Source organism: Acomys russatus, chromosome 6 (assembly GCF_903995435.1).
Source record: "Acomys russatus chromosome 6, mAcoRus1.1, whole genome shotgun sequence".
NCBI classification, from domain to species: Eukaryota; Metazoa; Chordata; class Mammalia; order Rodentia; family Muridae; genus Acomys; species Acomys russatus.
This window is the reverse complement of record NC_067142.1, coordinates 51871931-51898856: the sequence shown is the minus strand read 5'-3', so window position 1 is coordinate 51898856 and position 26926 is coordinate 51871931. Positions and strand designations below refer to the sequence as shown.

At 39.5% G+C, this 26926-nt stretch overlaps 1 protein-coding gene across 1 annotated transcript in view; it reads left to right on the top strand.

Annotated features, from left to right (window-relative positions):
* The window catches only part of Xpr1 (xenotropic and polytropic retrovirus receptor 1), a 133115-nt gene that overhangs the window by 11914 nt on the left and 94275 nt on the right, over positions 1-26926 (top strand). Inside the window, exon 2 of the mRNA XM_051147614.1 lies at positions 16060-16111. Within this exon, the coding sequence (XP_051003571.1) occupies positions 16060-16111 (52 nt within the window). The remainder of the gene's footprint in view (positions 1-16059; positions 16112-26926) is intronic.

The window sequence follows — 26926 nt, the reverse complement described above, 5'->3', positions numbered from 1 at the left end:
ATCACACAAGTGGTTTAGGATGGATCAAGATTATGAACTCAGATTGTCTCAATTCAGATTCTCTTCTTTTTTTGATAGATTTTTTTGAGATTATAATTGTCATTCCTTTTTCTCTCTCCTCCCTGCACTCCCTTCCATGTACCACATCCCTTGCTGTCCATCAGGTGCGAGTCTCCTATTATCATGGTAGGTTTCCTGGGCAGTGGTTCTCCTGAGTGGGAACAGGGTTAAAAGGAAGAAATGGTTTGTGAGAAATTTGGTAGTTAGGACTCTCAGGGCATTTGCTACTGGGACAAATAAGTGCTGCTGGAATTTGAATAAAAAGTGTCATTTGAGGTCAGTGGCTTGTTTGGGAACACTATTTCACGGCTGCCAAGAAGCTTCACAGGATGTCTGTACTTTGGTGGATTCACTGTGCCCCAAGTTCCGATCTGAATTTGATCTTTTCAGTGACCCTAGATTGATGGGGCTTGGCCAATGGTATACAATTAAATGCCTGACTGAATACTGTAAGCTCACAAAGGAGTGATGTTTAAATCCCCGTGTGCCAAATGGCTCATTACAATTGGAGATACGCTTAGCACTCAAAACAGGTGTTCCTTGTCATCCTCTTGTTTCTCTGTTCTTTCCACTTGCCTATTGAGAGGAGATAAATTGTGAGACTGGCTGAGTATGTGATTAGAAAGCTGGCCTTAATGATGCACTCATTTCAATGTACAAGGCCAAGGTCCCAAGGTCTTGCACTGTTTGGATGGTTCTGTTCTTTGTGTGAGATGTCTTTTTTACTGGAATATGCCTGGATATGCTTCCATAGTTATTGTTTTCACGTGTCCTTTCACCTTTCCTCTTACTGCTGACCTCCCTTACTCTCTCTCTCTTTTTTTTTTTTTAAGATACTGTTAATGCTGGGCTAGAGAGACAGGTCCGAGGGTAAAGGCACCTACAACTAGCCTAGAGATGATCCAGCTCTTTTAGGTTGCCCTTTGACCTCTACACATGTGCTCACACACATAAATTTTGAAGAGTGTTTTAAAAAGACAATGTTAATATCTGCACTGGTATTTGAGTGCTTTGTTCACAGCTTTGTTTTTTTTCCGGTACTAGGACTTGAACTGAGGGTCTTGTGTGTGTTATGCAGACATTCTATCACTGACTTACACCCAGCTTCAGCCTAGTTGGAGTTCAAGAGATTAACTTGAAGGCTTTATTATTTAATAGTTATAACCTTTTCGAATCTTAGATTCTACCTGCAGAACAGTGTAAATGGCTTTCTCAGTAATAGTGATACTCTATGTTAAACACCTGGCCTGTATATTGTAGGCAGTGATAATTTAGTATATTTTTATCTAACCAGGGCAGACACTTGACTGTTACAGGTTTTATCACTGGAAGGCATTATTGGGTTCTAAGGAAAGTAGCACTGGCAGTTATCTTGATAGGTAAGCTGCAGCACAGCACCATTCAGTAGATTTTTCAGTGATAAAGGAGATGTTCTGTATCTTTGAATCCAGGATGTGGCCACAAGTCACATATGACTGATGAGGCCTTAAAATGTGGTTTTTGAGACTGCAGAACTGAATATTTAATTTTAGCCAATTAAAATTTTAATAGTAACATGTGGCTAGTGGCTATTGCAAAGCTCTCAGACTTTTATTATTCATGCTATGACAAGGACAGAGTATCCCAATTTAGATTCCTTTTACTACTAATTCACCTTTTTTCTGTCCCAAATCTGGGTTTCCCAGCATCCATGGTAGCAGAGGCCAGTGTTGTAAGTTTGTTGAATCAAGGTCTCATTTTTGAATTATTATAGGTTGTTTCCCAAAGATTGGTCCAATGACTCTTTGCTTTAGAGTTTCCCAGGCTTTTTGTAAAAACAGCAATGCAGTCTAGAGAGATGGTTCAGCCTGCAAAAGCACCTGCTGCCAAGCCTGATTACCAGAGTTTGCTACCTGGGACCCACACATGAAAGTAGAGAACTGACTCTTGGAAATTTGGAAATTGTCCTATGACCTCCACTGGCACACTGTGGCACTTGTGTGCTCCCAACCCTGGAGACACACACACACACACACACACACACACACACCCACACACACACACTGAGTAAAAACTAACAGTCCCTATAAGCCAAATCAAGCAGGCTTGAGTTCTAATTCTGACTCAGAAAGATGTAGTGCTCCCTTTTCAGATTCTGTTCAGTCTTTTTCAGCTGCTGGCCAAAACTTAAGCACAGCCTCTTTGCGCTCTCTTAGGCTTCCTCACCTCCATTTGGCTGTTGCCTCCATGGCAAGTGGCATGGCTTTTATCCCTTGCTCCTCCATTTCCTTCCTCTGGGTAGCTGCTTAGATGGACAGCTTGTCTACTCCAGGGTGTTTTTCTTTTAGACGCTAATAAAATTGTTCTTGGGTTTCAAAAAAAATTAAATAGTGTAATTTTAAAACTTCAGAAATGCAAGTATCTGGATTCCACGAAATTCTGTGGAGAGCAGAATTTCTGGAATTCAGACCACATATTCTGATTTAAAAAAAAAAAAAAAACTTTTTGTAAACCCCTGAGATGAATCTGATTATTAAACTAATTACACCTGCTCTTTTCTCTTCTGAAAACTTACGACAACAAGACTTAATGTTTGTTATTTCAGTGTGTGTGTGAGTAACTTTACAGCTAGCATTTTTATTAGGAAGACTTAGTTTGTGATATTGCTCATGTACTGGGTCGTGTTTCTCACAGTTCTTAGAGGTGTACAGGAGAAACAAACAAATCTCCCTTGTTTGTAAAACTAGAATAGCATTTTCTAGTACCAAGTCAGTGGCCTCTATACTTTGATTAAAGACTTGAAGATGGATAACTACTTTATAGCAAACTCACAGGAGAATTCTTCATCTAAAATAAAATAGTAAGTGCTTGACTTTAGAGATCACGCTTGAGTGATATATGCAAATGAGCTCTGTTGAGGCTGTTAGCTAATTGCCATCATATTCGTGTCATTGTTTAAATAATGGATATTGGAACAGAGAGACAAAGAAGCAATATCCTAGTTTTCTTCCAGTTGTATTCATTCTCTCTCTCTCTCTCTCTCTCTCTCTCTCTCTCTCTCTCTCTCTCTCTCTCTCGTGTGTCCGTGTGTCCGTCCGTGTGTGTGTGTGTTGTTTGCTTGTTTGTGCACATGTGCCAGTGGGTGCTTGTACCTGTGTGTGCTCAGAGGTCAGAGGAAGTTGCCAGTGTTCTGCTCTAACACTCTACTTTATTCCCCTGAGACACAGGGTCTGCTCTCTGAACCTGGAGCTTGGGGATCCTCTTGTTTCTATCCGCTACAGTTCTGGGATTACAGGTGCATGTAACTACATCTCACTTTTCACATAGGTGTGGGAATTTGACCTCAGGTCTTCATGCTTGCCCAGCAAGCACTTTTACCACTGATCCTGTTCCCACCCCCTGCACTTATATTTTCTTAGTCGGCATGCTTTTAGTTATGAGAGTTAGGGGAGGAATTGGTTTGGGATCCTACTGATAGTGTATACACTTCATTTTCAGTCTCTGCCTGGCACCTCTGTCCTCTGCTTGGTTTTGAGTCAATATCCTAATCTTTCCTTTCTCCTTTAATTCAGTTTCTTGGTCTAAATGATGTTAGTGTCTGGTGAGGTGTGTATGGAAAGTGTTGTGGTAAGCCAGGAGTAGACTTGTTAACTACTTTATTCAAGCAACCCTATATTTAGCCTTTTAAAAAACTCTGCCTTCTGAACCACATGGTACTTTCAATTCCTGGCCTGTTACAGACTTGTATTGGCTTGCTTCCTGCTAGAATCCTACTCTAAAGGTATTTGAAATTTTCCATGTTGTGTGCTAAGTCAGTTTACTCTTCTACCTGCTCTCCGGTTTTGGCAGATGTATTAAGCCTGCTGCCTACTGTCTCCTTCATGCTTTTTTTCCTATAGCTTTATACTTAAACTAATTCCTACATTGTCATTAAGCTTTGAGAGGGAAAGGAGATAAATATATGTAGTCAACAAGTCCTATTACTGGAATACACATGCCCTCACTGTTAACTTAGAGTTACTCTGTTACCTATATTACTACTGTTACTTGGCACAGCTAGGAGAGCCATTTAAAAAGTACTTTTGGGGCTGGGAATCATAGCTGGTAGATCATGTGTCTAACAGTAGACCTCCTGGCCCCAGTGCCCCACCCTCCTCAAGTAGAGAGTGGTGCTATCTTTCATGATTTATGTTACAAGTATTTTCATCTAGTGTTAGTTAAATGTAAACTAGTTAGTAATTTGCTCTAAATTAGTATGGAATCTTCCATACATAGTTTGGCTTGTTTGACAAAATTTAGTACATTGAACATGAAGGGAAAAGTGAACAAAAAATTATCATGGGATTTGTTGACAGCTGGAGATGTGAGATTGTCTGTCTAACCTGGGCAGGGGCCTGGGTCCAATCTCCAGCTCCAAAATCAGAAATGGAAAGTGAGGAGTTGGGGGGAAAGGAGGGGGAAAAGGGGAAGGAAAGAGGGAGTAGGAAGGAGGGAGGGAGGAGGAGGAGAAAAGGAAGAAGAAGACGGAGAAGAAGTTGTTGTTAATCTGATTTTACGTGGAAACTTTAAATTTCTTTTAAAATGACTAAATGTCAATAAGCTCTGATGTTATGAGGAAGAGCGATTTAGAAGAGGAAGAGAGGTTGAAGGCAGTGAGCAGCACAGGGCACATTTCATAATTTTTTTTCCAAGACAGGATTTTTCTCTATCTCTGGCTGGCCTGGAATTCACCTGGTAGACCAGGCTGGCCTCATAGCCAGAGATCCACCTGCCTCTGCCTCCTGAGCACTGGGATTAAATGCGTGCTTCACCATTGCCCAACCAAAATCAAATATCTTCCCTACTAAGAACTACATTTTTCACTCCAGAGGCAGAAACAGTCAGATCTCTGTAAGTTCTAGGCCAGCCTGGTCTACGTACTAAGTTCTAAGACAGCCAAGATTACATAGTAAGACTGTCTTAGAAATTAAACCAAAAAAAAAAAAAAAAAAAAAAAAAATTTAAAGGGCCCTTGGTATATTCTGTCCTTTCCAGGAAATACTCAGTAGCAGAACAGTTTGACACAGCACTGAAATTAAAGTTATGGGAGCTCATCTAGGGCAGGTCATTGTGCCAACTGTGTCACAGTTTTCTCATCCATAAATTGTAGATAGCAAGGATGTCTTTTAGGAGGGTTATATGGAATGAAATGATTGATAAATATGAGACATGCAGCCAGTGTCTGGGTACATAGTATGTATATTTGCCTTGCTGGATTGTTGTAAGAAATAGATGTAATGATACTTGAAAGTGCTGAAAGAGCTGACCTATAGAAGGGTACAGTGTATGTTTATATACTGTAATAGACCTGACCTATAGAAGGGTACAGTGTATGTTTATATACTGTAATAGACCTGACCTATATATAGAAGGTTATAGTATATGTTTAGGCATGTTGCTACTCAATCTTTTTATATAATAGTACCCCTTTTCAATGTCAAAATGGTTCTTAGAAACCAATTGTTGACTGCTGGGCATTTAGACTCCATTCACTATGCTGGGGATGTAGCAAAGCTTCATGTGGTGGAAGCTCGGTTTCTGGTGGTGGGATGGGGTTTTAGAACCTTTAAGAGGTGTTTAGGTCATTGAGGATGCCATCTTTGGGAGAGATTAATGTAGTTCTCATGTGATTCAGGTTAGCTCTTGTGAGAACATTGTTATAAAAAGACCAAGCCTGCCTTCTTCTCTGGCTTCCTGTATCATCATGTGCTCTTTCCCTGTTATGTGCTCCAACACAGTACCATCTGCCATGCTTTGATGCAGCCAAAATGTCTTCACCCCAGCTAAGCAGATGCTGGCACTGGCTTTTGCATCTCCAGAACTGTGAGCTTTAATGAACTCTTAAAAATGGAAATCCCTGTACCAATGCATTTCCTAAACCAACAACAGTGGCATTGCCACATTCGAATGTCTTCAACCTTGGGACATATCTTACATATGCCATGGTTTAATTGGTAATGTTTTCCTTTACTAACAGTGTCTCAGGTTTGATGAGGTAGTATTTTATTAATACAAATATTGTAATATATCTTGAAATGTAGTACTAAGTTTGTAGGAAGCAGTACCTTACAGGTAATACCTAATCTCTTAAATGATTTTAACATTTAAACTTGAGGCATGAAGTAGTCTGAGATCCTGGATTAAAAAGAGAATTTATAGGCATTTAGGCAATAGCATTGTAAAATTTAGTTCCTTTTAAAATTTATTTTTACTTTTTTGGTTTTCTCACCTATAAAATGACAAACTTTTACTAAGAAGAGCAGTTAGCAGTGTTATGTTGTGATAACTATTATATTTGACCAAAATCCAACATCTTTTACTAAATTGAATAGTCTTAGTATCTATTTAGGAAGTCTAGAAGGCAGAACCTTGGAAATTTTCCTGTGTCTAGTGAATGAAAGAGATCTGAATTTTATATAAAAATGAAATTTGGGATTACTGAGAAATACTTTGTAATACATCTCATGAAATTGGAAACACTGTAAAATATTTTAATAAAAGTAATGATCAGGGATATTCAATATAGTTTATAATATAATTTGAACTTATACTATGTTAGATACTATGGCTCAGTACCATAGGAATATATGAATGAGCCATATAGATTTCAATGGTAGAAGAATGTATTTTACCAGTTTTATGTTTTTCATCAGAATAAGATCCTTAGTCAAAGACAGTGTTGTTTATGTCTTCTGCAGATCTGTTCTAGCTCGGGAGTGAGTGACTTTTCAAGGGCACTTGAATTGATGTGAGTTAAATTATGGTACTGGTAGCTTTGATATAGGGATGTATTTTTTTCATTATTATTAAATAAATAACTTGAAGTCGCCATAGTTTTCCTTTCTGACTTTTTGTTTTTTGTTTGTTTGTTTTTTGTTGTTGTTGTTTTTTAGTTAAACGTTTTTTTACATAATATATGAGTGTTTTACTTGTATATATCTATGCATTATGTGTGTGCCTGATACCTGCAGCCAGAAGGAGGCATCAAATTTACCAAATCCACTAGGATTGGACATACAGTAGGTTATAATACACCATGTGGGTGCTGGGGATCAAGCCAGGTCCTCTGGAAGAGCAGCCAGTGCTCTTAATTGCTGACCCATCACATCTGCCCAGACCCAACAGTTTTTTTTTTTTTTTAATTTAAAATTTTAGATCTTATTTATTTATTTTATGTGTATATGTGAGCACCTGCATATATGTCCTTGTACCATATGTGTGCAGGTACCCATAGAGGCCATAAGACGATGGGGATCTCCTGAGCTGGTGCTGTAGGCAGTTGTGAGTTATGTGATGTGGGTACTGGAAAGTGAGTCTGTACAGGAGCAGCAAGTGCTCTGAGCCACTGAGCCTACTTTCCAGACTTACTTTTTAAAAATAGTCTTTAATTTTATAGAATTAAAACTTTTAGCTACTTTGATCAGAACAAACCAAAGATGTTACGATGTATTAACAGGTACATTTGGGGCTGGGCATGGTGGCACATGCCTTTAATCCCAGTACTTGGGTGGCAGAGGCAGGAAGAGCTCTGTGAATTTGAGGCCAGCCTGGCCTACAAAGTGAGTCCAAGACAGCCAAGGCTGCACAGAGAAACCCTGTCTCAAAAAACAAAACAAAACAAGCAAACAAAAAACCCCCTTAAAACCCCCAAACAGGTACATTTGGTTATATAACATTTTTTCAAATCTAGCTTATTATATTATCTATTACATTATGGCAAGTTGCTACAAAACGTGCTGGCTTAAATTAATAAACCTGTCTCGTCTCACAGTTTCTGTGTGGCAAGAGTTTGGGAGCAGCTAACCAGGTGGTTCTGTGAAATTGCCAGTGCCTATCTGAGCTGAGAATGCAGTGTGTGGGAAAGAGTTTGGAGGTTTTTGCTATATTTTTTACGAGGCCTCAGCTCCACCACATGGAGTTCTTGATAGGGCTACTTGAGTTTTCTTGGCTGCCTTTCTCCAGAGTGGGTGATACTAGACAGACAGGAAGGAAAACACTGTATCTTATGATCTGTCTTTGGAAGGCCTGGCCTGGCATCTTTGCAGTATTGGGTTGTTTCACAAGCCTGCTGTCTGCAGTGTTGGAGGGCTGTGGCCCTGTAGTACATAAAGGGCTACTTCCAGGAAGCAAGGGTCACCACACCCGTTACAAATAAAACAAAACAAAAACAACCAAAGACAGAAAAAAAAAAAAAAAAAAAAAAAAAGAACTATATGGGAACAACTAGAAAAAAATTGAGGCCAAAATAGAAGCTTGTTTTAAGAAATAAGATATTATTCTTAATCATGAGCTATTTATTATCTTTCTCAAAGAAATGTTGATTGTAAAGTAAATAACACTTATCAATAGTTGGGCAAAATAATTTAATAACCTTTCTGAGGCTCAGGTCTTTAATTGGTTAAATGAGAGTCACATACTTACAAGTTTCTCTTAAAATAGTAAATTACAATATTCATAATATCCGATGGCAGGCATTCAGTAAATGTAACTATTTTTACTTTTATAATATTGATGGTAATCTTCATTGACGGCTTAACTGAATTTCTTTTCTTTTCTTTTTTTTAAAATTTATTTTATATATATGAATGCTGTGTCTTCATGTACACCTGCAGGCCAGAAGAGGGCATCAGATCTCATTATAGATGGTTGTGAGCCACCATGTGGTTGCTGGGAATTGAACTCAGGACCTCTGGAAGACCGGCCAGTCCTCTTAACCTCTGAGCCACCTCTTCAGTCCTGACTGAATTTATTTTCACCCAAAAGATATACCTCTGTAGGAGTGTTGGTTAGGATATTTCTAGAAAGGTTTAGCTGAGTAGGGCAGACCCACCATGACAGTTGGTGTACCATTCCATGGGCTGCAGTTCTAGACTGAATGAAGGGGATAAAAGAGGAAGCCCCAGAGCAACAGCTCTGTCCTTGACTGACTTCTGGCTGTGGATGTCATGAGACCAGCCACCTCAAGTTCCTGCTGCTGTCTCTTCCCTCTGTAACGAACTATGTCACCTTAGCCTCTTTCCCCTTAAGTTGCTTTTGTTACAGCAATTAAAAAAAAAAAAAAAAAGTAATACAGAAAATTAGTTCACAGAGTAATTGCTGCCATGAGCTGACAGTGTGAGTTGTCGGCTGCTAGGAGTTATTTGTGGGAGAGATGTCCAAGTGTTTGGAGCTATGGACTAGAAACAAACCGTATATATGCAGCTATATGCTGTAAGTGGAGCTTACGGGGCCACGTTGGTAGGAGTTCAGAAAATCAGAATTCTAGGAGAGATGTGGACAATGGAGGCATGGCAGGTTTCAGAGGGGGAACTAAATTCTATTGGGGAGCTATTTAGGGGTCACACGTTATATCCTGGCAAAGAATCTGTTTGCATGTATGTATTTGAAATATTCATAGATGTCAGGAAACTAGTAAGGAGCCATAGGGGGAGCTTTCAAGGGAGCTGTCTCAGTTTCGTTTCTGTTGCTGTGAAGAGACACCATGACCAAGGCAACATACGAAAGAAGCACTTAGTTGGGTCTTGCTTTCAGTTTCAGAGGGTGAGTCCATGACCATCATGGTGGGGAGCATGGCAACAGGCAAGCAGGCAGGCATGGTACTGGAGCAGTAGTTGAGAGTTCACATCTCATCTATAAGAGAAGTGGGGGAAGAGAAGTGGGGGGTGAGGAAGGGAGGGCAGGAGGGGCGGGGAACAGGAATGAGACTGAATGAAAGAGAATGAAGTTGGGCCTGGCATGGCAAAAGCCCATCCCCACTGACACTCCTGCTTCCAACAAGACCACACCGGATCCTTCCCTCAACAGTTCTATGTGCTAGGAGGCAAGCACTCACATCTATCAACCTTTGAGGGCCTTTCTCATTCAAACCACTATATAAGGGGAGATAGAATGTAGTGGTATTAAGGGTTAATGAGGAATAATGGAACAAGAAGAGTTATTTTCAGTGGAAGAGGGAATGCAGGGTAAAGTAACAAAGATTGTTCAAAAAAGTCACCTGGAAACCTAACATGCAAGTTTCCACATATGTATATGTATGTATGTATGTATGTTAACACAGAAAAACAGTGTCCCTACTAGGTACCACAGGCTAACAAAAATCCAGTACCATGTTTATTTGTTTTGGCATTGTTGGTAGGTGAGGTCCCATGGATGCCGAAGATATTATAGGTTATAGCTGAAGATGCCACATTCATTCCTTCTTCTCTCCCTCCCTTCCTTCCTCCCTCCCCTCCCTTCCTCCTCTTCTTCCTTCTTTTTTTCTTTTTTTGAGACAGTGTTTCCCTTTGTAGCCCTGGGTGTCCTGGAATTCTCTCTGCACACTAGGCTGGCCTTAAACTCTGAGATCTGCCTGCCTTTGCCTCCTGAATGATAGGATTAAAGGCTTGTGCCACCACTGCTCTGTAACACCACATTCTTGAGTCATAGAACATGGAGAAAATCAAGTTGGTACTGACTTGGAAGCTTTCTTCCCACTGGCTAGCTTTCATAGTGATGGAAGGTACTGTGCATGCTACCAGAGGAGCAAAAAATCATCAATCTTACCTAGCTGTGAACCCTGCAAGTTGCAATAACAAGTGGCCTGGTGAGCCATATCCACTGGTGCAATAGTGGCATGAACATTGTGGGAGGAACCACCACTTTCTGTTTGCATCTCAAGACCCACCCCACTAGGTAAAACTCATACTTGGTACCATTATTAGGCTGAGAACCTATGGCTAGGCAAGTCATAGGCCTTAAGGGAGAACTTTTCTGTTATTCTGCTAAATGGACATAGTATTCAGCCGACTACTAGTGACCTATTGTTAAACCCATGGTTAAGTGTATCTCTCAAGCCTTATTAGAAGAGCTTTTATTTGCAGTACAGAGTGATTAACATAGAATAAGAGGCCATGGAATGCTCATCCCTAAGTGAGGGTTTAAGACTCATGGATCACTGTGGAAGAGTAGGTGGAAAGAATGCGGAAGCCGGAGGTGGTGGATGACTGCAAAGAAACAATGCCTTCCAGACACAGTGAGGAAGCTGTATATATGAGCTCACAGTGGTTGTGACATGTGCATGTGACAACATGCACAGAATCTGTGAATGCTCAAGCCAGATCGAACCCCAGCATGAGGAAGAGAGTTGGGCACATAATCTTACTCTTAGCTGTGGAACAGTTGTTAGCTTCTGGGAGAGGGGGAAACAAAGAGTATAGCCCCTGGGAAGTTGACCACGTTCCAGTGGAAGAGCATGCATGCAAGAACATATGAGTAGCACAGATTGAATGTGATGGATGAAAGCTTTTTGAAAAGGACATAAAGTTGGGCCAGTAGGGAAGGGGGAAGTGGATCTGGGAGGAATTGGGGAAGGGAGGGTAAATATCATTAAAACACATTGTAGAAAATTCTCCAAAAACTTAAAAAAGACATACAAATACAAATTAATTTAAAAGGAGAGAGACTAAATTGAGGATGCCATTGAGGGGGGGCCTTGCTCCAAAATAACTGCCAAGGCAAGTGTTTTCCCAGATTCAGCTGCCAAGGTGTACAGAGGGCACTACAGCTGTGATAGGAGGGGGCAGACTATGGCCTGAGCTGAGAGCAGGACTTGGCAGTGTTGTGCATGCATGCAGAATATTAGACAGAGAGTCAGAGAAGCTCCTACAAAGGCTCCACACAGCCACATGGACCTCATGTGGCAGGCTAGATTACCTGTAAGGATGCTTTGGGAGGCCATTTCATAACATTGTGAAGGTGAAGCTGAAGTTGCAATGTTACATCAAAGAAGTGAGAAAAGTGCTTGATAACTGTTTTGTTTTGTTTTCTCAAGACAGGGTTTATCTGTGTATCCTTGGCTGTCCTGGACTCACTTTGTAGAACTCACAGTGATCTACCTGCCTCTGCTAGGATTAAAGGCATGCGCCACCACCCCCTGATGACTGATATATTATTGACAGTTTTTGTGTCTGTCATTTCTTTAGCTCCAACACATACAAAAGAGTCTCCTATAGCAATGATTCTCAGACATAATTATTTTTAGTTGTTTTGGTTTCTAAATAACTTTTGATTTCTTTCTATATTTATATCTATTTGTCTGTCTATCTGTCTATCTATCTATCTATCTATCTATCTATCTATCTATCTATCTATTTCCGGGTGTACACATCTGTTTAGAAGCCAGAGATTGATGTCAGGTGTCTTTCTCTATTGTTCTCCATCTTATTTTTTGAGGTAAGTGTTTCGCTCAATCTAGTGCTGGTAGATTCTGACTGATTGCTGCTCAACAAATCCCAGAATCTGCTTTGCCCCTGTGTCCCCAGTGCTAGGATTGCAAATGTGCACTACTTTTATGTGAGCTCTGGGTGACTGAACTCAGGGTTTCATGCTTGGAGAGCAAGTACTAGCTCCCCAGCTTCTCCATTTGTCATTCTCACCAATAGTGTACATTCCTGCTAACAGTTGCCACCAACAGTGCACAAGTTATCTATGTTTTTTCCAGAACAGCTGTTGATGTTGTGATAATAACGCTATCTTGCTGTGGCTTTGTTTTGTATCCTTTGTCAAAGAAGCATTGTTGCTTTCATTGGATTTTCTCTTGTTTTCCCATTCTATGTCATTTGCTTATTCTAATAATTTTACTTTTTTATGCTAGCCTTGGATTTAGTTTGTTCTCCTCTTTATAGTTCCTTAGGTTGTAAAGTTAGGTTAATTGTTTGAGCTTTTTAAGCTTTTGTAGGTATAAATCTTTCTCTTTGCAACTGTTATCACTATGTCTCATAAATTTGTGCTTTCCTTTTCTAATTTACTTTGTGATTTGTTTGATTTGTTTAAGGGAATGTTCTAAATTTTTAAGTTTTATTAATTTTTTTTGCTGCCTTCTAATTTTATTATATTATAATCAAAGAAGATACTTTGTCCACCATCTTTTAACATATGTTGTGTCTTGAGTTTGCCACATAAATAACGTGAGAGCCAGATTGACCCTGAGACACTAAGAGGGACAGTAGCTGCTGTGCAGACAGCTCTGGAGGACCCCAGGTGCTTGTCCAGTAGAGACAGAGCATCAACAGAGACCAACAGAAAGACAAGTGTCTACAAGCTGAGCTGGTCTTCCTAGCCTTCTGTGTGTATAACTAGCAATTTCCAGTTCTCAAGGACCCAGAAAAGATGCTCCCTAGCTCCTTCCCTCCTCCCAAGCACGTCTCTTTTCTACACATTTGGGAGGTATCATTGCACAGGCATGGCTGCCTGTAGGGAATGGATTGGAGTTTTTTACAATACCTGCCCTCCCCAGAGGTTTGGCGCTGGGGCTGAGAGTTTTAACCTGCTAGTCACTTCCTATTTCCATCGACCAGCCTCCATCCTGATGCTGTCTGAGAGTCTCCTCTAACCTCTTGAATGATCTTAGTGTGTAAAAAACAGTGAAGTCTAAAGCTTCAGTAGTGTTTGCCGAGAAGTATAAGTATGCTGCTGCTGCTGCTTCTTCTTCTTCTTCTTCTTCTTCTTCTTCTTCTTCTTCTTCTTCTTCTTCTTCTTCTTCTTCTTCTTCTTTTTCTCCTTCTCCTTCTCCTTCTTCCTTCTTCCTTCTTCCTTCTTCCTTCTTTTCGAGACAGAGTTTCTCAGCGTAGCTTTGGCTGTCCTGGACTCACTTTGTAGACTAGGCTAGCCTTGAACTCACATTGACCCACCTGCTTCCGGAACACTGGGATTAAAGGCATGAACCACTATGCCCAGCCCAAGTATGCATTTTAAAAATTATACCTCAGCCGCATTACTATAATGTCTCAAATTCTACTTATTTATTTATTTATTTTGGTTTTTCGAGACAAGGTTTCTCTGTGTAGCCTTGACTGTCCTGGACTTGCTTTTGTAGACCATGCTGGCCTTGAACTCTCCGAGATCCACCTGCCTCTGCCTGTGGAGTGCTGGGATTAAAGGCGTGCGCCACCACCACCTGGCTCAAATTCTTTTTTAATTTTTTATTTTATGTGCATTGGTGTTTTGCTTACATGCTCATCTGTGTAAGGGTGTCAGATCCTCTGGAACTAAAGCCATAGACAGTTGTGAACTGCCATGTTGGTGCTGGGAATTGAACCTGGGTCCTTTGAAAAAGCAGCCAGTATGCTTAACCTCTGAACCATTTCTCCAGCCTCCAACATTGCAGCAAATTCTACACAGCGCATCTTCCTGAATACTTAAACATGTGAAAAAGTTTTTGTATAGGTAATTTTCTTACACTTTTATAAAACAAATTAAAGTGAACAAAGATGAATTTAAGAATTTTAATTTTTCTTGTTTTGTCAGAGAACTTTTTACTCTATATAGACTTGGATAGATGTAGAACAACAGGCTGATTATTAAAACAAAGCAGGTAGTAAATGCACTTGGGAAGACTAACGTGCTAGATGTGAATACTCTTTAAAGAAGGCGGGCCACCCTGGAGGTTTATTTTTTCCTTTTCAGTATTTATGTGCTTGAAAGTGTAGGTGGGTAGTGCTGGGGAAGTGTGATTTTGTTTGCCAGGAGACATTTAGCAGTATTGCAGCTGGGCGGTGAGGCCTGATGCTGGTGTCTCTAGATGCCACTAGAGATGCTGAGAACGCCTCCCCTTAAATTATCTAGCCCCAAATGTCAATTATATTAAGGTTGAAGAACTCTGTCATATACCAGTTTGGGAACTGGCAGTAGTTAGCTGGTATTTGAAACTTGAATTGTTCAATTAAAGTCACTCAGCTTATGGCTGGTTCTTCAGCCCTGGAACCTTGGCCACTTGATAGGTTAGATATTTTGATTTATATGGAGAAATGCATCTCTCTCTCTCTCTCTCTCTCTTTTCTCTCTCTCTCAAATTATTGATCTTTTAAAAACATTTTATTTATTTTTTGTGAGAGGGAAGCATGTGCCACAGTTCGTCTGTGGAGATCAGGGGACAGCTTGGGGAGTTGTTCTCTCCTTCCACCACGTGGGTCCTGGGGTTTGAACTCAGGCCACCTGGTTTTGCAGCAGTAGCATTTACCTGCTGAGCCATCCCTTTGGCCTGAGAAGTGCGTCTTATTACAGTTCCCACCTACTTACTGAGAAACTACACTGTCACTACCCAAATTACCTAGATGTGGTTGTTAGCTAAGCTGGTATGTAATTTTGGGGGGAAACTGTATAATCTTGGCTTTTTTTTTTTTTTTTAATAGTTCTAAGCTTGTAAGAGTTTCACTGATGAGCCAGGCAGTGGTGGCACATGCCTTTAATCCCGGCACTCGGGAGGCAGAGGCAGGAGGATCGCTGTGAGTTCAAGACCAGCCTGGTCTACAAAGTGAGTCCAGGGCAGCTAAGGCCACACAGAGAAACCCTGTCTCAAAAAACAAAAAGCAAACAAACAAACAAACAAACAGTTTCATTGATGAAAATTTGCATCTAAAATAGAGATATCTGGGGATTAGGTATGGTGGCTCAAGCCTGCAGTCCCTGCACTCAGGAGGCCGAGCCAGGACTGCCATGACTTCTAGGCAAGCTCAGCCTACAGGGTTTTTTTAGTGTTACACATTTTAGTATGTAGATCTGGTGTTTATCTTTAGGACCTTTTTATTACTACATTTTGTTTTTTTAGTGTGCATGTGCATATGCAGGCATGTGGAGATCAGGCAACAAACAACTTTTGGGAATTAGTTCTCTCTAGTATTTGGGTTCAAGGGATAGAGCTCAGGTCACTGGGCTAGGAAGCATATGTCTGTCCAGCAAGCCGTCCCACCAGGGCATTTTTCTTAGTCCAGAGGGTTTTTGATCTTTCAGGTGTGTCTTCATTTTAAAACGTATGAATGAGCGCTCATCCTAAAGATTGCACAATAGTGGATGGATCACTAAAGTTACCTGAAATAGTTCACTAAATTCTTAATTTAGAAAACTAAATGTAGTTACTGGATAAAGAAAAAGAATTGTTGAGCCTAGATGCTTTCAGCATAATGTTAACTTGGGATTTCATGTATGATTTTTCCTTCTTTCTGATAGGCGTTCAAGGATATGCTGTATTCAGCTCAGGACCAGGCACCTTCTGTCGAAGGTAAGATGGGTGAACTGACTCACAGAACAACTTCTTTTTAAGGAAAAATACTTTAAATATCAAACTATGAAATGAATACTGTAACCTTATTATGCATATCTTTCTGGTTTTGGGGTATGTTTTGGGGGTTGTATTTTAGCGTTTGTTTGTTTTCTTCCCACCCAATCTTATGATGGACTTTTTATTATATTCTTAAATCATCTGCTATTTGGATATGAAGTGCCTCTCATAGGCTTTATCCTAGCTGATGACACTGTTGTGGAAAGTTCTGGCAACTTTTGGAGGTGGGCTGGGATCTATTTGGAGCAAGCACGTCACCGCGAATGTGTCTTGGAATGACAGATCTTGTCCTCAGCCCTTTCTAGCCTGTCAGCTAGTTTCTGCCATGGACTGAGCTGCTGTGTTCCACCAGATGCTGCCTGCCATGACCCATGGCCAGAAACAACAGAGCTAGCCAGTCATGGACTAAAGCCTCAGAAGCTGTGAGCGAAATAAATTTGTCTTCTTTTTAAATTATTTGTCTTGGATATTTGGCACAGTGACCCCTCAAAAAACAGAACAAACAAACAAACAAAAAACCCCAAAAACCTAATGAACACATCATCTTAGGATTGTAAAACATACTGGTTTAGTCCATTTTTTTCTCTGTTACTTTCCTCCCACAGTGCTTATATTCATTGTCCGTCCGTCCGTCCGTCCGTCCGTCCGTCCATCCATCCATCCATCCATCCATCCATCCAGTGTTAGTCCATAATTAGACAATACAACTTTCCTGTGTATGCAGCATATGAAATTTTATCAGCAAAGTCTAAGACAAGATTTTAACTTCAACATTTTAAAAACATTTATGTATTGTAGTAGCAGGGTATGCCATTGCATGCGTATACAGAAGTCACAATGTGGATCCCAGGGATTGAACTAAGGTTATCAGACTTGGCAGCAAATGTCTTCACCTACTGAGCTAGTTCACCAGCCTCAACAGTTTTAAAGGGCAAATATTTAGTAGAACTAGATGATATCTAAAAAGTACTTCTGTCTTCATTTTCTTTTTCTTTTCCACACAGACCTTAAGTTTTAGTATAGTTAAAAGCTTTGGTGCCAGAGAGTTAATATTTTTATCTTAAACTCATGATACCCAGTTTGTCTCACATTCAGGAAACCTGAGGGTCTTTCTGTTTAACGTAAACAATACTTTTTTTAAAAAAGTGACCCTTTGTCCCTATCTCAGACCAATTGAGATAGGATCTTGGGATGGGCCACAGGGTTTGTAATGCTCGGGATAGGCACAGATCCCCCTCCCCCCCCCCCCCCATCCCCCAGACAAGGTCTCTCTGTGTTTCCCTGGCTGTCCTGGACTTGCTTTGTAGACCAGGCTGGCCTCAAACTCACAGCAATCCGCCTGCCTCTGCCTCCCAAGTGCTGGGACTAAAGGTGTGTGCCACCACACCCGGCTTCAGATTCTTAAATTTTTAAACCATCTCCCAATGATTCTTATGTATATTTGTATAAGCATAGTTGAGACCTTTTGCTATAAATCTTAAATTCTTTTAGGTCAGTAACCCTCCTTTAGACATTAATTAACTAATAGATTAGTAGGTTTTTGTTTTGGTTAGTAGGTTTCTTAAGTTAATTGATATATAACTATTTTTTATTTTTATTTTATATTGATTGAGGCAGAGTCTCATGTAGCCCCTAGCTGGCCTCAAACTCACCAGATACCCCAAACTACCTTAAGTTGGATCCCTTCTTCCTCTGTTCCCTGAACACTGGGATTATAACCATGTGTCACTACATCTGGTTATAGAAAGAATTTTTGAATAGTATATAGTGGCATTTATTTTTTAAATGCTTATTATTGATGTAACTGATGGCTATACCTCATTATTTAGATATGTTAAATGTTTATAGCTTATTGTTAAGATTAAAGAACATTTATAAAATTTCAGAATTTGTCTTATTCTCCAATCTGAAATCTTTGAGGCAGCACTAAATCAAGCTTTTAAAAAGTTATAAAAAGTTATATAACAATAACTACCATAAATATAAAAAAGTGAAAGCCGAGGAAATCTCAGTAAATTATGAACTTTGACTAATAATGTGCCATTATTACTAATTACTAATTGTGATAAAGTGTTATATAAGATGTTCATGACAGGAAATGGGTGGAGGTGTATGTGAGTGCTCTGTACTATTTTTGTAACTTTTTGGTAAATTTAAAACTATTCTAAAGTGAACTTTTTATGTAAAAAGAAAATAGATACCATAAGGTTTTATATAGCCGCCACAGCTAAATGTAGATTCAACTCTGAGGTTTTCTAGAGTTCCAAGGATAAGGCAGAGGAGAGCAGAATTTCAAAGTGCACATGAGAGGGCTGGGACCTCAAACTCACAGAGCCCAGCCTGCCTCTGGCTCCAGCGCTGGCATTAAAGGTGTGTGCCACCACACCTGGCAAGATATTTTTTCCAAACAGATTTATCTAACAGATGTATTTAAAATATACATGACTTTTACACATTTACTTGAATCACAAAAAAGTAGAAATACGTGAATTCTTACCTTCAATTTTATAGAAAGCCAGACTATTGTTATTAGAGAAAAAGAACAAACCTAGTTTGTTTCTGTATGTAGTGATTTGTTTGTTTGTTTTCCTTTACAGTACAACATTTCATCTGCTGGTTAGATGATCAGACATTTTGTTTGTTGTTTAGTGTTTTATAATGTTGACATTGTAGTGTCATAAAATATTGTCTGATGTGACAAGTAGCTTTTTAAAAAAATGAGTAAAGCATATGAGACAAGATATTAATTTTAAATTTCTTAAGTTTTTTGGGCATTATATTGTTTTGATGCCCAAGGCATGACATTATTAAGACTATTTTCTTTGATGGGCACTATTTCTTTTTATATGTTTGTTATGTCTCCTTTCAAAGATACGTGAAATGTAGGTCAGGATTTGAAAGATTACATGTAAATTATTAGTTTTTGTTTTGTTTTGTTTTTGCATGTGTTCACTCAGTTAAGTTAAAGGTTTAAATGATACTGAGTTAAGCTAGAAAGGGCTGGTGCGATGCAGGCCTTTAATCCAAGCACATGGAGGCAGAGGAAGGTGGGTCTCTCTGAGCCAACCTGGGCTACAAAGTGAGTCCAGGACAGCCAAGGCTATTACACAAAGAAACCCTGTCAAGGCCCCCACCCTTGGTGGGAACATACTTGGCCACCCTTAGCTAAATACAGCTGGTTGGTTATTGTGACACAGCTGTCTGCCTGCCAGACTGTTGTGCTTTCCTACCACCTTTTTTTACTCTCCCCACCTTCTCTCCAGTCTTACACATGGGCTTTGTTGGAACATTTCACTTTCCAAGTGTTTATTTTTCATTAGCAGATGCGTTACAGTTTCCCTAAGTGCCGTAGGATTGAGCTTCTATTGGCATTGAAGATAAAAATATGCTTGTAAATAATTCATTCTGATTATCTGGTTGAGTGAACAGAGTCCACTTTAGGCATTTTCTCGAGTCTCACCTCTGTCCCTAGATCTTTGTTGTTTTCACAGATGTGAGCCTTTTCTCTCTGAAGATTCGATTGCATTTCTAAATTCATGAAGTAGTTTCTGCATGTGTAGGTTTACTGTCGAGTGTACATTCATAATACATTACTTTTTCATGATGTTTATAATCTAGTCTCTTAGTCTCCATTTCACTTTTGGTTAAGTTGTCTCATTATCTCTGAAAATTATTTTTCATAGGTTTTATGACCTAGAAAGAAACTCACTGACATTTCTAAAAGAAAGAGCTGTATTAATCTGCTACCTTTTAAGCTGGGCAGCTGCAAAGACTAGCTTTTCCTGTTTTGGTTGGCATTATTTTGTCATTATGTTTTCAAACATCTTTTTGCTTGAGTCGAATTTGCTGCCTAAGAACACTAAGCTAGGGAGTGGTAATGGAAAGCTCGGATTATTTCTAGCAATTTTGAGGGCCATGAAGAAATAAATGACTAAGAATTAGAAATTGAGATAAGAGCCAAACCATCTATTGTCATTTATTTAAAAATAAAATAAAATCTTTCACTGACTTCCATTAGAAAGGATATAAGGTCCTGATTGATACTTTGAGTCTTGGAAGTAGAGTTAAGGTTATGCCTTATTTATCCTTATTTCATGTTTGTATTGAAAAGGATTTCATATTTATTTTATTTTCATTGTAAACGACAGCTTGTAGATGAAAGCAATTATTCTCTGGAAAACTGGGCTTATATGTTCTTTGAAAATGCTACAACCTCAGTGTGTTCCGATAATAGAGTGTTTCTGAAGAACAAATAGCATTACTGCTCTCTCATAGAAAATGAATTAGAGATAATTTAATGTTCATTCTTAGACATTAGCTAATCATATAAATAGGTAACAGAATTCTATTATAAAAATAAATGCAACTGAGTAGACTATAGATGGGATGCTGGAGGAAATGAAATGTTCCTAATGCAGGTTTTTAATCTTGCTGGTCCTGGAGAGTAAAGTATTTTCAGTATAACATACAGAGTCACTGTTAATCATACAGTGTTGTTTTCTCACTTATGAACACAACAGAACAGACGACATTAAACCATATACTTGCATGTAGGGAAGGCATTTATAAAAATAAAGTGAGTGGATGGGATCTTCTGTATGATAAAATGCCACAAGCACCATTTGTTGGCCATTAGTGCAAAATTTATGTTTGAAAAATAATCCAGAGCTGGCAAGATGGCTCAGCAGGTGCCATGCAAGCCCGATGACCTGCTTGATGTCCGTAACCACATAAAGGTTGAAGCAGAGAACGCACTCCTGAAAGTTGTCCTCTGACCTCCACATGCATGTGTATGTGCACATGTATACACACAAACGCACACCAATAAAATACGTTTTAAAAATCTTTAAAAATCCAAATGCTGGCACTATCTAGAAAACTGTAGCAGGCATAACAGTTAATATTAGTTCTCAATTTGACAGAATCTATAGTCACCCGGGATATAGGTGTCTGGACATGTCTATGGGGGACTGTTTTACATCTACATTAATAGATGTAAGAAGCCCACTTTTTGTTTGTTCGTTTGTTTTGTTTTTAAGTAATGGTCTTATTATGTAGTCCTTGAACTTACTATGTAGACCAGGATGTCTTGAACTCACAGAGATCTGCCTCTGCCTCCTGATCATCATCATGCCTGGCTGAGAAGACTTTTTTTTAGGGGGCCGCAGTTGAGACAGGGTTTCTCTGTGTAGCCTTGCCTGTCCTGGACTCACTTTGTAGACCAGGCTGGCCTCGAACTCACAGTGATCGGCCTATCTCTGCCATCAGAGTGCTGGGATTAAAGGCGTGCACCACCTCACCTGGCTGAGAAGACTCATCTTAATTGTGTACACAGCTTGAGCTAGAAAAGTGAAGAAAGAGAACTGAGCCCTAGATTACTTGTAGGAATTCCTCTTTCCTGATTGTAGGTGTCAAGTTACCACTCCCTTAAGCTCTCTTGCCTATGGCTTCCAGGCTATGCTAGACTGTAACCACCAGCAGATCGAGTTGTGATCTAAAATAAGCTCTTTCTCCTCTAATTTGTATTTGTCAGAGTATTTTATTACAGTGATGGGAAAAGAAACAAGACAGCAAGTTTATTTATAATTGTTAGGAAGTTTGAACCAAGCTCAAGGAAACATTTTGATTTGCATTAGTGCTTTACACCCCATATTTATATTAAAAATCCACACACAAATGAAACCACAGCCTGCTTTCTGTCCCCTGCTTCCATATACCTGGGTACCTTTTGACCCCATGGGCAGAGGAATCTTAACATTTAGAACTATCAGTAACAGGAAGACTATGAAAAAATTGTTTTAGATTGAATTGTTTCCCTCAGTGTATTCTTCAGCATGTTCTCCCTAGTGTGGCTGTGCCAGCTGGATGGGTCTTGGCATAATTGCTACATTTGGCATGGATAACACACAGGTTGATATCTTCAAAGAGGCCACTGGCCTCCTGCAAAACACCAGTTGGCTGATCTATTTTTGAGGCCTTGATCAATTTTTCAGACCAGAGGCTGGAAGTAGTACTTGTGAGTTTTGGGCAGTGCCATGGCAGCAAGCCTGTCGGTGGAGATTTTTTCACCCCCCCACTGGAGGGAGTAGTCTTGATAGCAGCTTTTGTAGCCAGTTGCTTTCCGTGGGTGCTCTACGGCTCTGGGTCTGCCAGAAGGCTGCTGTGTAGGAGCTATGGCAAAGAGACCTTTTCACCCATTCTCCTTCGGCCAGAGCTTGGTGAGCTAGAGGAAGCCCTGGCTTTAGAGAGTGGCAGTGGCTATGGACACACCCTTCTGTTTGAAGTAGGGTCAGCAAACAGAGAAGGAATAACTACAGAGCGTCACACAATGAAACAAAGAAAATGACCAAACAAACATGAGAATTATTGGTGTCGACAGTATTACAGAGAACATGGAAACAAGCCAGACAGATAGATGTGATGGCTTCAGGTACAATGTTCTGTGCTAGTGCTGACAACCTGCTGCTCCCTGCTTTTAACTTCATGCCTTGTTCCACCTTTCTTGATGTTCCTGATTTACTGAACACTCGTGGTATCTGTACCTGAGGGAAACGAAGTAGTCCGAAGTCCTTCTGCTTAAACCTGACTGACTAAGCTCTCACAGCTGCAGGCTCTTAGTGCCTAATGCAGGACACTCCCTTGAAATAGTCAGTTACACTTTAAAAATCATTTAGTAGAGCTTAGTTTTAAAGGGTAAAAATCAAAAGTAGATCCTTCAAACATAATTTCTTGTGGATGCTGTACAGTTTGCCACAAACTGCATGGCTTAAAATAACAGAAAATTACTCTCTAACAATTCTGGATGGCGTGTGCACACATATGATAATCAAGGGTTTCTCCCCTCATTTTGTCTTATTGTTACTAGTTATTCAGTGCAACTGCCTGACATGAGGGCCATTAATTAAGAGGTGCAGAGTGAGTCAGTTCTAATGATCCTATGTGCACCAGCTCGACCTCTGTAAAGAGAAACTTACTTTTGTCAGTGGATTATTCTTAGATACAGGTTGTCTTAAGAAATGTAGTGTAAATGTTTGTTTCTTTGTCTTTAGTTAAATTTTTTGGTGTGTGTTTCTTTGGTTTTCAAGATAAAGTTTCTCTGTGTAACAGAGCCCTGGCTTGTCCTGGACTCGTTTTTGTAGACCAAGATGGCCTTGAACTAACAGATTCTCTTGCCTCTGCCTCCATCAGCTCTGGAATTAAAGGCCTGCACCACCATACCCGGTTTGTTTACAATTTTAAAAGCAATTTTGGTTATCTAATATTTTACCCAAATTAACAGTGAAAAGTTTTATTTTTAAAGTATTTTAACAAATCTATATATCTAAGCATACTTAGAAAGTTTTATTCCCGTGTAGTTTTATGCCTATTAATTATCAAATTCTCAACCCTTGCCATTGGTAGTTTTCTTTTATGTCACTTCCAAAGGCCTTTTGATATAATCTTACAGTCTTCAATAGCCTTTCTGTATATGACAAACTGATCACACTTCACTCCAGTCGGGACCCAGATAGATCTTACCATTTGATCATGGAGACCATCTTTTGAAACTGTCGCTGCTGCTGGGCTATTCGTTAGGATGAATACTTGCATATATACCGAAAACATACAAAGATAGATGCATGTGCATCTGTTTAAAAAACAAACTGCTTTATTTGTTAAATGTTAGATTCTTAGTAAGTCCACTTTGGATTTGAAAAATATGATTTAGATGATTTGTGACTTCATTTTTTTATTTTTTAAGATTGGTAATATTCTCAAACATGGCAACCGCAAGCACAGCTCTTTAGGGCTGAAGTGTTGAGGATAGGGAACCTGTATTGATTGAAATTTCATTTTCTTAGTCCTAGGGTGAGAGGTGAAACACTGTTTATCACCTAGGATATTGAGTGGCAATTTATGCCTCCTAATGAGAAACTGACCTGATATATGCTTGTTATAAGAGATGCAAACAATGGGATTGGAAAAGGAAATTGAATTTATATTGGTGTGTTATCACATACAATTAATTTTGCTTATACACCAGAGGCCCATGAATCTTTTCCAGGTTGAAATAACTAAGCTCTGACACACCATGACAGATATATTTTAGATTTCTTTTCTTCTACAGCTGTTGTACAACCTTAGAATATGAAGTTCTCACTAGGCTTTCTATAAAGGAATGGTTTTATCATTCTATGAAAAAAAAACCGGGTGTATGCATTTCTCTTTAGAAAAAGATAACTCATATTCTAAAATGTATTACTTTATATTTCTTTTCTATAAGAAATAAAAAAAATGCAGATCTCTGTTGTGTTAGTAAAATATGTTGTCATCATTTAAGACTAGCTACTTTTCACTTTAAAAATGACATGGTATATAAGTTGAGTAAATAGCATTATGATAGAAAATCAAAATACAAAAATAATATTGTAGATTAGGAAGATATCTTATGGGAATTGTATCCAGTGACCACAGAATCCCCTTGTCTTTATAGGTGAAGTAGTAAGAGAGTGCTTAGTAGAGGAGATGGGAACTTAATTGGGTCTTGAAGTCTAGGTAGTGTTTTGAAACACCTAGGCACAGAGAAACTATACACAGACCACTTCCATGCGTAGGGAGACTGAGATAAGAAGATTGTGAGTTCAAGGTCAAACCTCAGCCGCACTATGCCTCAAAAACAATTGTAGTTTTTTAAGAGGCAGGTTATAAAAAAATTAAAACTATTCTAATTAAGCAAATTAGTAACTGTGAAACTTGTCAAACCATTTTGTTGCGTGGCATTTTAACTTTCTTTTATGATCTTACATCTTGTTAAACAGATTTGTAGTTAGGTGGAAATAATTGTACCTTTGGCATAGTTAGTATAATCATTGGCCCCTGTAACTGATTCCATATATACTGTGAATGTAGCTCACATTCACATTACAGTTCTGGTCTGTGGACAAATGAATTACTTTTGTATTTTTAAACATTCATGCATGGCTAGCTGTGTTTTATAGAATACACTTTCTCTAGAAATGCTACTAGCAACTGCTACTCCTTTAAGACTCAGCTAAAAGTCCTACCCTTTTTGATCTTTAAGGAGTTTATGATGAACTGTGTTACCATATATTTTTAATGCCGCTGCTGTTATATAATGTGGAGGTAGACCAGAAAAATGAATGAAATTACAATGTACAGTTACATCTGGTATCTCAGGCCTGTAATCTCAGCCCATTAGAAATGGAGGCAGGAGGATCCTGATTTGAAGCCAGCCTGGGCTACCGTAAATAAAAAGTTAGTCTGGGGGCTATATCTGAGAGTCTGTCTAACCTAGCTTCATCTTTAAAAATGTTCAGGGTACTGTAATAGCTGACATGGCCTCATACCATTCACGCCACACCGATTTCTAAACAAAGTGGCTGACAAAGCCTGGAGAACTGCAAACCATTGCCCAAGCCTTTAGAATAGTTGGCCTCAGGAAAAGTTTTTATACATGTCTCTTTCTGTCTCTGTCTCTGTGTCTGTCTCTCTGTGTCTGTTTCTCTGCCTCTGTATTCCTTGTCTCTATCTGTCTCTGTCTGTCTGTCTGTCTGTCTGTCTCTCTCTCTCTCTCTCTGTCTGTGTGTGTGTGTGTGTGTGTGTGTGTGTGTGTGTGTGTGCGCGCGTGTTGGTTTTTCAAGACAGGATTTCTTTGTATAGCCCTGGCTGTTCTGGAACTTGATTTGTAGACCAGGCTGGCCGGCCTTGAACTCACAGAGATCTGCCTGCCTCAGCCTCCTAAGTGCTGGGATTAAAGGCATGCACCACCACTGCCCAGTATATCTTTAAATGCATAAGGGAAAATGTGAGTGTCCAGTTATGAGAAAACAAACACTATGGAGGAAAATAGAGATTTGAGGATACAAATAGATAATCAAAATAATGAAAAGTAGTAAACTAGTCTTTCTTTATACTGCTGCATGGTGAGCAATTACTAGCTGGCAGAGCAGATTGAGTGCTAGGAAGCACTTAGTGATGTGTCCACATATTTAATGCTGTCCAAGAGATCCAATTTTGAGCAACAACTATTGCTCATGTTTACCTGAATATTAGATTGTCTCCCCGAGGAGATTGTCAGTTTATTGGGCATGGCAGGGGTGTAATTTAAACTTTATTATGCCTCCTTTGGTTTGTGTTGAGGCCATGATAACTGCCAACCAATTAATTTTGTTGATCAGCAAGGTTCCTGATGGGATTTAGATCTTTGGCTCTGAGAAGGCCAATAATTACCCTGGCCGCTCACACCTTTTGTTCTGGGAGTCAAGTTTAAGACCTAGAGGATAACAACAATTTATTTATTTATTTTTTTTTTGGGTAAGAAATATGACCCAGGCGTGGTGGTGCACGCCTTTAATCCCAGCACTCAGGAGGCAGAGGCAGTGAGTTCGAGGCCAGCATGGTCTACCGAGTGAGTCCAGGACAGCCAAGGCTAACACAGAGAGACCCTGTCTTGAGGGGAAAAAAAGAAAGAAAGAAAGAAAGAAATCTGAGACTGTAAGGAGCAGAGATAAGGAGTTTGTAAGGGGCTTACAATTCTTACAGTGCTCTTGTCTTACAGGAATATGTTTCAGCTTCCAGTGTGGGCTTTTAATCTATTGCTGCAGGTATTACTGTTATTACTCTGGCTTTCAAATCTGTTTCGTATCTCCTGAATATCACTTTGAAGAGTAACATGTTTGTTACATAAACTAGAAATGAATATGGATTCATGATGGAAGGGTGATGCTGGTTCATGGATGCCGTATCCCATTAAGA